The 14041-nt window shown below is 38.7% G+C and overlaps 1 protein-coding gene across 7 annotated transcripts in view; it reads right to left on the bottom strand.

The window, feature by feature from the left end:
• NAV3 (neuron navigator 3) overlaps positions 1 to 14041 on the bottom strand; it is an 832279-nt gene that overhangs the window by 28593 nt on the left and 789645 nt on the right. For all 7 annotated transcript variants that reach the window (XM_014531666.1, XM_005884144.2, XM_014531665.1 and 4 more), the window contains 5 exons: positions 12932 to 13053; positions 10990 to 11162; positions 9247 to 9400; positions 7539 to 7713; positions 2125 to 2222 (listed from right to left, as the gene is read on the bottom strand). In XM_014531666.1, coding sequence (XP_014387152.1) covers positions 2125 to 2222; positions 7539 to 7713; positions 9247 to 9400; positions 10990 to 11162; positions 12932 to 13053 — 722 coding nt within the window. The remainder of the gene's footprint in view (positions 1 to 2124; positions 2223 to 7538; positions 7714 to 9246; positions 9401 to 10989; positions 11163 to 12931; positions 13054 to 14041) is intronic.

Raw genomic sequence — 14041 nt, 5'->3', positions numbered from 1 at the left:
AATTAGAGTTAGATTAGGCAATTGAAGTAGGCCTTTCATGGTGGAAGTAGTGGTCTTATAAATTGGGGAAGAGAGAGATCTCTCTCCTCCAGTACACACACTGAGGAAAGGCCATGTGAGGACACTGAAAAGGTGGCGGTGTACAACTTGAAGAGCGAGCCCTCATCAAGAATCAAATCAACCAGCACCTTCATTTTGGACTGCAGAACTGTGAGAAAGTAAATTCAGCTGTTGAAGTCACCCAATCTATGGTATTTTGCTACAGCACTCCAAGAAGACTAAGAGAACTACTTTCAATTTTCAAAGACACTGTCTTTTAGAATTCTTTTGAAAAAGAAAACTTGTTTTCCAGTGTTATTGTAACCCAGTCAAAATGGACACGGATACAATCCGATACAACAAAGAGTTAACATGCTAATTAGACCAGATGGTTGAACGACCTTCCAGAACGACCTGTCTGAACAACCAGTGGGTGGTAGGGGTGGGGGTGAGGCCAGCGAGCCTGCACCACCAGGCAAGCCATGGCAGTCCAGGCACCCCCGCTTTTGCAGAGATAGCGGGAGAGGGGACTGTGCGGTCCTGGTCCTGGCGCTGCACCTTCTGCAGAGGTGGCCATGGGGAGTGGGCCTAAGCTACAGTTGGATATCCCCAAAAAGCTCCTGGGCTGCCAGAGGGATGTCTGAATGCCAGGTTAGGCCTGATCCTCCAGGGAGCAGGCCTAAGCTGGCAGGTGGACATCCCCTGAGGGGTCCTGGACTGCAAAAGGGCACAGGCCAGGCTGAGGAACCCCCTGAGTGCACGAATTTTCATGCACCAGGCCTCTAGTGCTTTATAAGCAGCTGCTTTTAACTTAGAGGTAGTTTAAATTCACTGAGATTATTATAGTCTTTCACTGTAAGACCCACTTCAGGAAATCAGGCCAAAATCTGCAGCTAAAGCAGAAAGTTTATTCTTGGGTTGTTTGCTCAGTATAAAAATTCTCACTTTCTTTTAAAATTTAAATAGTTCCATTATTTAAAAATTCTGAAGCACTTTTTGTTTTACTGTTTGATTGAAAAGAATTAGATTCTTACAAATTTGTTTTCTTGGCCACTCAAATACATTTTCAGCTTGAAATATTATTTTTAGTTTTAAGGAAGGGCTAGAGTCAGAATGACATTGTCAATTTGAAGGCAATATTTGATTCCAGGAAAAGTAAAATATTTGCCTAATCAGCTAAGACCTTGCTTCAAAATGATACATACAAGAAGTACAAATAGAACTTATCATACTGAGTTCAGTAGAATATGTCTTTCCAGTGTCGAGGATATTTATCTAGCTTACTAGAGGCCCGATGCACAGATTCATGCACTGGTGGGGTCCCTCAGCCTGGCCTGTGCCCTCTCACCAGCTGAAGATTGGGCCAAAACTGGCAGTCTGACATCCCCTAAGGTATGTAGTAGTACACAAAGTGACAGGTGGCTGGGGTAGAGGCTGAGCCCGGGCGGGGGACCGCCCTTCCGCTCATCCTGGCCCCACAGCTCCTGCTGCCGCTGCCACTTGGTAAGCTCGCTGAGCGGCACTCCTGCTGTGGGAGCACACTGACCACCAGGGGGCAGCTCCTGCATTGAGCGTCTGCCCCCTGGTGGTCAGTGCACATAATAGCTACTGGTCAAATGGTTGACCAGTCAAACGGTCGACCAGTCACTTAGGGTTTTATATATATAGATAGTCTCTTCTTTGCACAAAGGCCAAACTGACAGCTGTAGCAACATGTTACTGAACATCATAAAGATCACCTGTATTCTATAAGTGAAACCTGATGGATATTTTAGAATATTTCATTTTAGATGAATGTTTATGACAAAGAAGGCAACTTTTTTTTAAGTTCAAGAAATAAGGGTTGCTGACAATCAGTGAGGATTCAGTGAGTGGACATGACATACTGAGACACAGGTTTACCTATATGATGGTGTCATTTTTTTCCAGTCCCTAATTTTTCTGCTTCTATAACATATTAAGGTAATGCCAAGACAAACACTGCTAATAATATGTTAATCAGAACCAATATTCAAATACAAATTACAATTGATTCATGGTCATTCTCAGCCTTTAGAAATAAAGAATTTAAGATTAAAGAAATACCTTTGCATGACCGTAGCCCTTGCTTATGGAGACTATAATTTTCACACTGCGTCCATCTTTATGTCCGCTTGCATCACCAGCATCATCTAGCAAAATATCTACCAAATTAAAAACACACAGACACACATCAAGTAGAGTCATGTTAGCTCAATTTGTCTGTTATCATTGTTTTCTCCCTCAGTTAGTTTTATAATTCAATGGGACTGGTTAGCTTTTTTGCTTCCCAAATTAGCCTGATTGGCTTAAAAATCTTAGCACTTAAGAAGCTGAATTACTGTGGTTGGGTTAAAGTTTTCAACCTAAGATTTTATTTCGGCTACAAAATATCTTCACCCAAGTGCTGGGCCATGGCCTTTAGATGAGGAAATGAGGGGTTTCCTTTTCCATTACACACTGGTCTGAGTAACCGGCATAATATTCAGTTACCATTATAACTGTGACAAACTGAAAAGCAATCTGATTTTTCAATCCAATCTAAAGTATCCAAGCTCAATATCCATATAATTTATAAATGCAAAGGTTTGGAGATTGACTGTCAACTGAAATTATTTTCAAGCATTTGGCACTTATCCAGCTATATCACTGCTTACCTTATATCTATAATTATGATACTCTGATTGAATTTCAACCATGGCATTATACTTACCTTCAAAAATATGCTAATTATCACTCCCCTGTACTCTTTATGCTTATAGTTTCAAAACCAGAATATTATTTTTAGTAGTCAGCTAAGAGTTACAGAAGCATGATAAAGCTAGCTAACCTTTAAAGCTCCAGTCCTTAAATATGATTAAAGATAATTTTCAAAATATATTATATAAGATTAATGTCTAATTTGGAGAATTATTAAGGCAAACTATCCCAAATATATGTTTTCCTTTGACAATGATGTTATTATAGAGCCATATTTAATATGAAGACAGTGTTCTGTGGATGAAGAAAACTCAGTTACGTGCTGAAGAGCACATGTGTCTGGTGACAGGAGGACTCAACTGCTCTGACTGTAATTTTATAGAAACAAGGGCTGCCATCATAGCATCATAGAATTAATAATTTAATCAAATAGCTTCTGATAATGGGATGGTTCCATTATCTTAATAATGAGGAATATGCAACTTTGCAAAGGAAGGAGCAAAAAAAAAATCCCTTAAGACCATAATGAAAAAGTAGCATTCAGAATTTGAAGAATATGAAGATTTTTGCTAGAAACTTTTTATTTTTTTATTGTTTAAATTTTTATTGATGTGTGTGTGTATGTGTGTGTGTGTGTGTGAGAGAGAGGGGAGAGGGAGAGGGAGGGAGAGGGCGAGAGATTTGTTGTTCCACCTATTTATGCATTCATTGGTTGATTCTTATACACTGAGTGGCCAGATTATTATGACCGGCCAGATTATTATGACCACCTCATCAGTACTTCATTGACACTCCCAAAAATACTGAATATTGAAAACTTCCTAAGCAAATACTCTCAAGGTTTTATTATTATTATTATTATTTGCATAACTAATTCACTTCATTGTACTGATTAGGTGGTAATAATAATCTGGCCAGTCATAATAATCTGGCCACTCAGTGTATGTGCCCTAATGGGGGATCAAACTGGAAACCTTGGCATTTCGGCAGGATGCTCTAACCAATGAAGCTACCTGGCCAGGGTTGGAAATTTTTTAATCATCAAAGACTATCTCCCTTACTGGAATTTAATTATTTTACTAGATTACCATTCTCATAGTCTCACTTTTTCACCTATCCCACTAAAAAATGAAACTCTTCCTTAAGTGTCATCTTAATTCTCTTGCTCCTTTTCTCAGAAGTTTATAGTGGTTCACTAATAGCTGTTCACACCTAAATTTCTCATAGTTCATGACCAAATTAACTTTTTAGTACTTTGCTCAATTATTTATAAATGTTGATAAATATGCACAAACATTGATTACACATAAAATATATCAGAAACTGTGCTGGGGATTGGAAATAAATACCAAGGTAAGAATGTATACTACAAAAGTATACAAGATAATTTCATAATGTGCTAAGTGCAAGAAATGAAAGGCACAGGGTAGTGAAATAGTGTAAGTGAAGGGAGCCTGCTCCAGACAGGTAGGTAATCTTGGAAGGATTCCAGGCGGAGGAGGTGTTTAAAGCTAAGACCAGGAGGCTGAGAAGTGCTTACGCAAATGAAGACCTAGGAAAAGAGGTCCAGTCAACATAGACAAATTCAAAAGTCTTGATGAATGAGCTAGGTGTTCAAGGAATGGATAAATATTTGGGATGGCAGGAGTGTACAGACTAAGGAGAGAGTGGGGAATGCATGAAAGGATATAAGGGCCAGGCCACTCATGTATGACCTAATAGTCCATAATAAGAAATTTCATCTGATTTCTGATATACTTGTCTAGTTTGCCTTAGAGGATGTTATTCATTTTATATCATGCTTACTCTTAAAAAACAGACTTAAAATATAAAATGTCTCAGCAGTAGGGTAAATATTTGTCAACAAGTAAGTGACTAATTATCCTTGGCTCTCGCATATGTGGCTACTGAAAGCATAATGGTTAACATCTCAGGCACTAGATTCATCCAAACTTGGGTTCAAAAATTAGCTCTGCCAGTTACTAGGTGCGTGATTTCCAACACATTATTATAGTCACTTTCCTAAGTCTTGATTTCCTCATCTGTACAATGGGGCTCAAATAGCATCTGTTTTATAGGGTTATTGAGAGAATAAGAGATAATGCGTTTAAAGCCCTTTATTCTCAGTATTTAATATTTTTTTTTAAAAAAATTGATTTCAGAAAGGGAGAGGGAGAGATAGATAGAAAAAACAATGATGAGAGAAAATAATCGACTGCCTTCTGCGTGCCTCCTACTGGGGATTGAGTCCCAACCCGGGCATGTGCCCTGACAGAGAATCAAACTGTGACATCCTGGTTCATGAGTCAACGCTCAACCACTGAGCCACACTAGCCGGGCGTATAAATTTAGCTGTTCTATATTACTTTTCTCCATGTATTTATTCTAACTATTTCTATTGATGGTGGGAGGAGCATATCGTGACTCACTATTGATGATGGGAGGAGCTATCATGACTCCTATTCCCAGTATATGTTAGGCTGACCACCTGAAGAAACAACTCTGAGGAAAAACAAATCCCATCAAGGTTAAGGGTCTTCTAGTTAATTTGTATGGAAAATTAGTTATGGTCCTCTGTAAACATTTTGAGGGAAGAATAAAAAGACCTGTTATTTTGATTATAATAAAGTGAAATTTTGACAAAAATAAAAAAAGGCTTTTCAAACTTTCATCTTTACTGGATGTATGGAACCTGCAGTATGTTTCAAGACTAGGGCATCTGTCAATGATCCTCTCTCCTACCTACTTCCTTCTTTTTTTAAAAAAAGATTAAACATGAACCTTAGAAAGTTTTCTGCTAAAATGTTCCAGCCTAGACACACTTCTGATGTCTAATGTTGAACTCACTAAGCAAGAGTGAAGGCAACATCAATGGACACAGAAATTCTAAATTTGATTTCTTTCATTTTATATTTAATCTTTATGAGTTCTAAACATTCCTGGACATGGATTTTAGTTTCATTTTTACATGGCTGTTCTTTCTAATTTGCCTTTGATACTAACCTTGCCTTCTTCAAACCTGATTATATTTCTCTAGGATAAAACAAAACTATGTAGTAGGCAGTGAACTCCTGCCATTAAGCCACCCTGTAAGGAACCAGCCCCTGCCTTTCCTTGGGAGTCCAGCCATGGCCACACACAGGCACGGACTGCCATTGGGTGTGGCTCCTGCTTCACTTCCCCGTCAGGTTCACCACCAACAAGCCAACACATAGGATATCCTCAGAGTTCTCTGATTCTATATATTTAAAGTTCTTGTTCTTTCTTTTTAAGCATCTTTCAAAGAGTGTGGATGAACCTCAGAGACAATTCATATGTTCATGTTATTAACATATTTCCATAGTTTTATTTTACCTGTTAATTTGTCAGCACATTTATTACGACTTCTCTCTGTTTTGTCTTGGCTACTAGGATTTGTTTTACATAATGTTTATTTTCAGAATTGTTTTCCTTTCCCCAGTCCCCGCCAAAGGTTATTATAAACATTGTTTTCCTGAATTTCAGGGAGTTCCTACTTGCTTTTTTATGAGAAGAAAGCAAGTATACTTTGAGACCATTCAGGGCAGATCTATTAGTAGAATTTTTTTAAATTCTGATATTGTAAAAGCAAGAGATGCAGTTGATTAAAAATGTCATCAATATTAGTATGCGGTGTCTCTGGTTCCCTTCTTCATTTTTGTCATCATCTTCTTCTATATTTTAGTGTAATTTGGGACAACTCCTGAAGTTTCTCAGTTCTATAAATCCAAAGTTACCCAGGAACATGTATATTATTGATTGTCAAGCGTCACCTGGTGGCTGTACTTCGCAATTACCACAGATACACTCGTAAATCTTTCCTGAATGAAACCTTATGTGCATAAAATAATTCAATGCCACAGGAGCAGTTATACTAGTATTTTATAACTGACTAGATAATCAGCTATTAAGACAACCTTATGTCACATCATTCTATTTGCAACTGAATGAAACCGTACCCTTGTTCCATCATTAGTGCCACTGAATACAATAACAGGACGTTTAATAGAGCTGCAGATTAAGTGATTAGCATCAGTATGTTCTCTCAGCAACATCATGCAAAGTCTTCTAGTCAAATTTAGGAACAGGTCCTGATGCCCTTGTAAATGGGCTCTGTACATTCCAAGCACTAAAAAATCACATGGGGTTATTAGCGTTATATTCATGAGCACTAATGATCATCAAGTTCCTTTATTCTATTACAAATGAGAAAATGGAGAAAGTACTTCTCAAAAAGTGATATATAAACCATATCTCTAAGTCTTTCACTCTTTCCCAGGGATTGTACTTTTAAAACAATAACATGCCCTGACTGGTTTGGCTCAGTGGATGGAGCATCGGCCTGGGGACTGAAGGGTCCCGGGTTCGATTCCGGTCAAGGGCATGTACCTTGGTTGCGGGCATATCCCCAGTGGGGGGTGTGCAGGAGGCAGCTGATCGATGTTTCTCTCTCATCGATGTTTCTGGCTCTCTGTCCCTCTCCCTTCCTCTCTGTAGAAAATCAATAAAATATAAAAAATAAATAAATAAAAAAAACAATAACAAAGTAGAATAGATTTACAAGAGAAAAATAGGACTACTTCTGAGAATTAGAGTGCTTACATTTTAAGAGGGTATGAGTGAGAGTAGTGGTGGGTAAGGTTCTCCAAATTCCAGTATCCGCCACCCCCCCCCACCTGCCCCCCACACACACACCATCACCACCCTGCCCCGGTTGAGTCATAGGAGTACTTTGATTCAGGCAGGTGTGCACGCACAGTCACCTGAGGTAACAGACTCTGTGATGTTCAGATTGTTTAGAGAAAGTCCCAGCGACTGCCGTGAGGACGAGGAGGACGTGCTACTTGAGGATTCTGAGGATGGCCGAGCAGGCTTAGCTGTGTTACCAGTTTCTGCCTTCAGCCGATCATTTTCAGCCTTCAGTATTTCAATTTCATTCTTTTGTGAAGATGGGAAACATGAAAAAAATTGAATAGGTTTGATTGAGAAAATGGTATCATCTCTTTTATCAGAGTTAATTAGACTGTTTACTAAATAAAGCATGAGGTCATATCCTATATAATAAAAGGCTAATATGCAAATCAACGGAACAGCTGAACAACCGGTCACTATGATGCACACTGACCACCAGGGGGCAGACGCTCAATGCAGGAGCTGCCCCCTGGTGGTCAGTGCGCTCCCACAGGGGGAGCACAGCTCAGCCAGAAGCCGGGCTCAGGGCTGGTGAGTGCAGCAGTGGTGGCGGGATCCTCTCTGGCCTTGGCAGCAGTGCTAAGGACTACTCAGGGGATGTCCGACTGAGAGGAGCGGGCCTAAGCCATCAGTCGGACACCCCCCGAGGGCTCCTGGACTATGAGAGGGCATGGGCTCCCGAGGGCACGAATTTCACGCACTGGGCCTCTAGTGTTAAATAAACAAATATAAATTATGAAAACAGACTTTCTCCCCAAAAAAGGAGAAGTAATATTTTCTTGTCTCTCACATTCATATATTCAAAAATATAGACACACTACCCATTATAATTTCAATAATTATTTTTTGAATATATCAGATGTTTTCAGGATATGGCCTCGTTTGAGAATACTATAATTGAAGACTTCATAACATTTCTCTTTTTGATTTTTATCTCTTTTTTACGTTTCTCATTTTAAAAGTACTGTTAAAATCTCATAGCAGATGACATTTGTAACATTCTGAATTCACAGAGAGTTGAAAATCAGAGCAAAATAATGCAAATAAGGTGATTTCAAATTACTTCAGAATCCTGGCTAACATCTGAAAAAGTTTTTGTTCCTTCAAAATGGGGGCACGAGGCTCTCTAAAACAACAAAAGGCTTTTGATGAATGTACACAGCGGCAGATGAATCTGCTCAGCAATGAGCTTTTCTCCCTCAGTCATCTGCGGTAGCAAGTGATTACTGGTTCACAATAATAAAATGAAAACTTAGTCTGAGCACAGACTGAGTCTGAATTTAGCCCTCAGATGCTTCAAAAAAAAATACAAAAGCTTTACTTTTACAGATGGCATTCGACATACTTTTACTTTCAGATTTAGAAAGCTTGAGTTATATTTCTATAGTTTTCTCATTACTTTTGTTTCTCAGTAGAAAATAGGTAAAGGTATTTGAAAGTCAGATTTCAAAAGAGCAGGAAAAAATCCAACATAAAGGCAAATCACGGAAAAGTGAAGAAGCAAGGATTATAGCTGTCTCTAAAATCTTAGCTGCCAAGTGCATCCAATCACCTGTAAGTGTATTGAATGGTCTGTGTGTGCAACTGACCAGTTTGTTTTCCCACTTCCAACATCCGAGATTTCTCCGTTTGGTAATAAAAAATAAGTTACAAAGATTGAATAAACAGAGTACATTTCCATAAAAAGGTGTGCGGTGAGATTTGTTTTTGTAAATAACTGAGAGGCGGAAGTAAGCAGTATTGTCCATCCCTCCACGCGTTCCTTGCATCAGCACTGACCTGCATCCGGTTCATGGCCTCCCGGATCTGATCGAGGTGATGAGCCGAGCTGAGGGCCTCCAGCCGAATGTCTGTTAATTTTAATTCCTTTTCTCTGAGCTCACTCTTCAGCTGCAGAATTATCTCTGCCTCAGCCTCAGTGCATTCACAGATGCTGAAAAAGGAAACAAACACAAATTGGTGGTTGGGGGAAGCCAGAGGCTTAGGAAAAGCAATGCTTCTCTTGAAGACTGGACTGTAATATTAACCAGCAGGGACAGAAATTATTTGCTGCTGGCAAAACCTAGAGAAAAGGAGAAAGGGTTTTACACACAGTAATACAGTCATGGGTTCACAATTGGAAATAGGAACTATCTTTTTCTTTAATCTTCTCTTCCTATTTTCTGAAGTATGAAAACAGTCTATTATTACTGTATATAAAGTGACCCTCAAAAGCCTCTTGTTGCTAAAATTTATGGGCTGCAGAGCCATAGTGATATTACATTTCATTCTACCCTTTTCCAAGGGACTGAACTCTCTATTTGCAACATATGAAATATTCTTTTTTAAAGAAAAGTTATTATGTTCTTAAAATGTTGATTTCTTGTTTTATAAAATTGTGCAAAGAATAATCTTATTTGCCATAATACCATCTTCAAGTTACCATGAAAATTCAATATACAGATTGTAGGAAATAAATCAGAGAGATTAGTTTTGAACATGGAAATAATGGATGAGTGTTATATAATCCTCCTGCTAGGCTCAGCTGACTCAGGGGATCACAGCTAATGAAGCTAAATCACAGATTTCAGCCCATAAAAGCAGGCTCATCGAGGGCTGCTGAAAGGTCATATACATTACATCCTCTTTGTTGTTCTTTTATTGTTTTGTGGACACCTTTGTAGAAAATATGTCAAAAGAATTTGTTTTTCAGCTGATATCACTGTCATTTAAAATGTGAGAACTAGGTTGCTGATCATGAAATCTTAGTGTGTTCTTCCTTCCTCTGTGAGTTATGAAGTTTTATAGGATGCACAAGTGTCTTACATGGTCCTTAGTGGCCCTGTTCTATATGACAATTCTAGGCTAGTCATTGTCATGGGCATATAAGGGAAATCTGATTTAAATGCTATATAAAACAAAGAGGAGCATCAGAGCACGTTTGTATAGTCTGCATTCTATCTTGTAAATTCAAGTGGTGGGCTACGATAAAAACGCTACGCTGGATTATCTCATACAATTAAGGAGAATGTATTGCGGTTTGGCTTTAGGAAACAAAATTTTGCTTCAAAACCAGAAAGACAGAGGAGGTTTCGATTGTTGAAATGCATGCGAGTGGTTTTAGAAAAAGCAAAAGCAAACACCGTCTAGGTTAGAACCTGGCTCTTTGCAGTTTTCATGCATCACACTCCATTTTACCGGGATCTATGCTTGTAGATGACAGGGCCATTGCGACGTTTCTTTGGTGGCCAGACAAGGGGTGACCTGCATTTAACGCACAGTTAGACAGATCCATGGACAGGTGCAAGTGAAAAGAAGTGAGAATAATAACTTAGAAAAGTGGAGAATGAGACCAAGAAACACTCAAATTCTAAGAGAAGAAACGATTGAAACAAACGCTGTCTGACATTCTAAAGAGGCTCTGAAAAAGGCTGGTGAGGAGATGGTGTGGCAGCACAACCTGATGACCTTTAGAACACAAGTATGGGCTAGGCCTGAAGTTGGGTAAAAAATGTTCAGCATTCTGCAGAGGGAGTGACTTACGCCGAGGCCGACTGCGAGGGCTTCATGGATGCCGACCCACCGTCACCAGTGTTATGGGGCAACTTGGGGGATGCTGGAAGAGATGAGTCCGTGAGCTCTTCAATGTCCGAATGTGAGGAAGGAGGCTTGGTGGACTTTTTCTTCCCAAAGGCTTGTTTGAATGAGCTTCTCAGCTGAAAAAAGGACAGAAATTACCTTTCTTGTCTTTTTGCACTTGGAGAATTTTGCTTTGGGGCGTTAGTTTGCAGGTGCCATCCTAGCCACTGCCTGGGGTCAGTATGTAAAAGCAGAGTATTAACAGTTGCAGCACAGTATCTCTAAAAAAAAAGATACCATGTTTTGTGTTTTTGTTTTATTCTTGTATTAATCCAGCGTAGCGCAAACATGGAAGGCTTTTAAATAGTGCAGGGTCAAGGGCATGGCTGTCAGAGCACTCATTTAAAACTAAGTACCTTGAAGGGATTTCATTCCCAATGATTCTCTCTTCAAGGCAATTTGTTTTAAATGGCCACTTTAGCGCTACAATCAAGTCATGTCCTGCTGACAGTATAAACTTAAAAAGCAAAATTAAATCAAATTCACCTAACACTTCATTAACTGTGGTTTTCTATTCAAATTTTCAATTCCCATACTATTTAAAATCAGAATCGGTATCCCCTACAGCTCTATTCAGAAAATGGTTTTACTTCTTCTTTTTAAAATTTGAGATTAAAGTGAAAAGACACAAAGGAAAGACATACAAGGTAATCTGCTTTTAAAGGGTATAAAAGCCTACTGCCAAAATAAATAGCATTCATGCCAAGGTAGGGTGTTTTATATAGATGCATGCCAAATTGCCCACAGTTTATATTCACCTCACTTCCTCTAGAGTTCACCTTGCAGAAACATGAAAGAGTGTGTAATTACAAATCAAGGGAATGAAGGCTGATCAGTATTTTAAAATATTACCTGCATAAACATTTTTTAAAACAAAAAAAAGATATTTCTCTCGTTATTCATAGAAGGTACTCCAGGAAAATCTTCTGAGAGTTATATTTTAGATTCCATCAAGAGTTGTACTTATTTAAAATCTGCTTTGTTTCATGGCATTAAGCGAAATCCTTTACTTCATTGTTTTTAAACATTTTTGCAATGATAGCATCTTCCCCTCAGTTATTTTAAGAAATTGCTTAATATTAGCATAAATAATATCTCTTGCAAACTAGTTCTGTTAAAGTGCATTTCCATATTCCTGCTATATTCTCCTGCTAAAAAAATAAAGCAGACATTAATGTAGTTGATTTCTTACACGGTGAAACTTTATTCAAATGAAAAACCCTATTGATGTGAGGAGTGGGGAGACTTTCATGGTCTCTTCTTTTCCTTTTATCAACTCCATTTCTTCTCTTTCTCCATCATCATCATCACTATCACCTTCATACCATCATCATCAGTGTCATCACCATCACCATCATCATCACCACCATAATCGTCATCATTGCCATCACTACCACCATTACCATCATCACCATCATCACCACTATAATCATCATCATCATCACCATCATCTTTTTCTTCTCCTCCTGCACAATAAATCCCTACACTAAGTCATCTATTTACAGATGTTATTTTTCTTTACAACAACTTTACAAACTCAGTATTACTCATCCTATTTTTACAGATGAGACTATTTAGGCCCCCACAAAAGGTGAAGTAATCAGCCTGAGATTAAAAAAAAAAAGTGGCAGAGCAGGAATTCAAACCCAAGTTTAGTCCCAAATCTAAAACATGCTCTTCAGCACCATGCCACCCTAACCTTGGTGACGAGTGCAGCATTTGAGGTGCTAGTCACTGAATGAGACTCTTTATAAACTGCTGCACATCTCTAAAGCCCCAAAGGATAAAAAGCCTGACTCACTGTGCAACAATGAGCCTCAGAGTTCCATGACTGAAGAGAGCTTACCCAGTTTTTCTTTTTCTTTTTCTTGGAGTCAGCATCATTACCACTGCCAATGCTGGAATGGCTGGTGGCACTGTTGATACTAGAAACGCTTTCAGAGGAATGCTGCCTTCTGATGCGGAGATCTAGCAACAGATAGAGAGGATCACATTTGCTCATAAAAAGTTAATAATTCCGAACAAATTAGAATTTAGTTTTTCTGAGAGGCATTCTGCTAATAAAAGTCAACATAGCTTTGTAAGATCATTTATAAGTTTAATAGAATGCAACCATATTTACTTTAATTAACTGGCTTATCTGCATTAAGGTTTAATAAGTATCTCATATAAGTTTCCAGTACTGGTGGTTTAATGAGTGCTGAGTTTTGTCCAAAAATGAAATGCTATGCTAGCAATTCTACTCAATACCTGGATCAAACTGCACTTCCAAAACAATTTATTTCAAATGATTAGTTTCATGGAGTCAATGGAAACTCATAATAGCATAGGAATTAATTGTGTCTTTTTAGTATTTGTGCTTTGAATAAAGTTACTGAAGTCAAATATATTAACTGTCCATTTCATAGAATCATACCATGTTAGAGCCAAAACAAATCTTGGCAGTCATCTAAGCACTTCATCTCACAGGTGAGGAACTGAAGTGCAAGGAAGTTAAGTAACTGGACAAAGTGGGAGAGACACTGAGAGAAAGAGCCTTAAGAGACAGAGAATGTGTAGACGGCATTTGTGAATTACCCAGAAAACATTCCATGTTACCCCTAACCCCTGCTGATGATTTGGAACAATAATAACAGTGACAATAACAACAGGTAATTATAAAGCTAGCTTTTATTCTGTACTTACTCTGCCCTGGGAACTTCTAATTGTAATCTTTACGTAAACCGCTGAAGTGAATTGAATCAGTTAATGTAATTTTCTCTTAGTCACTCAGCTGAAAACCAGGGAAGCCAACCAGAGACCTGGATTGATTCTAATGTCTGGTGTGCTAACTGCCATCTATCTATACTAATAATAGAGGGATATGCAAATTGTCCAGGACACCATCACAATAACAGTAACGACCTAACAGCAGGCTGCATGGGGCGACAAGGCTGGCAGGGGGGTTAGTGAGGGA

Source organism: Myotis brandtii, unplaced genomic scaffold (assembly GCF_000412655.1).
Source record: "Myotis brandtii unplaced genomic scaffold, ASM41265v1 scaffold82, whole genome shotgun sequence".
In the NCBI taxonomy this organism is placed as follows: Eukaryota; Metazoa; Chordata; class Mammalia; order Chiroptera; family Vespertilionidae; genus Myotis; species Myotis brandtii.
The sequence above is the reverse complement of the archived record's forward strand: the minus strand, read 5'-3'. Positions and strand labels throughout refer to the sequence as shown.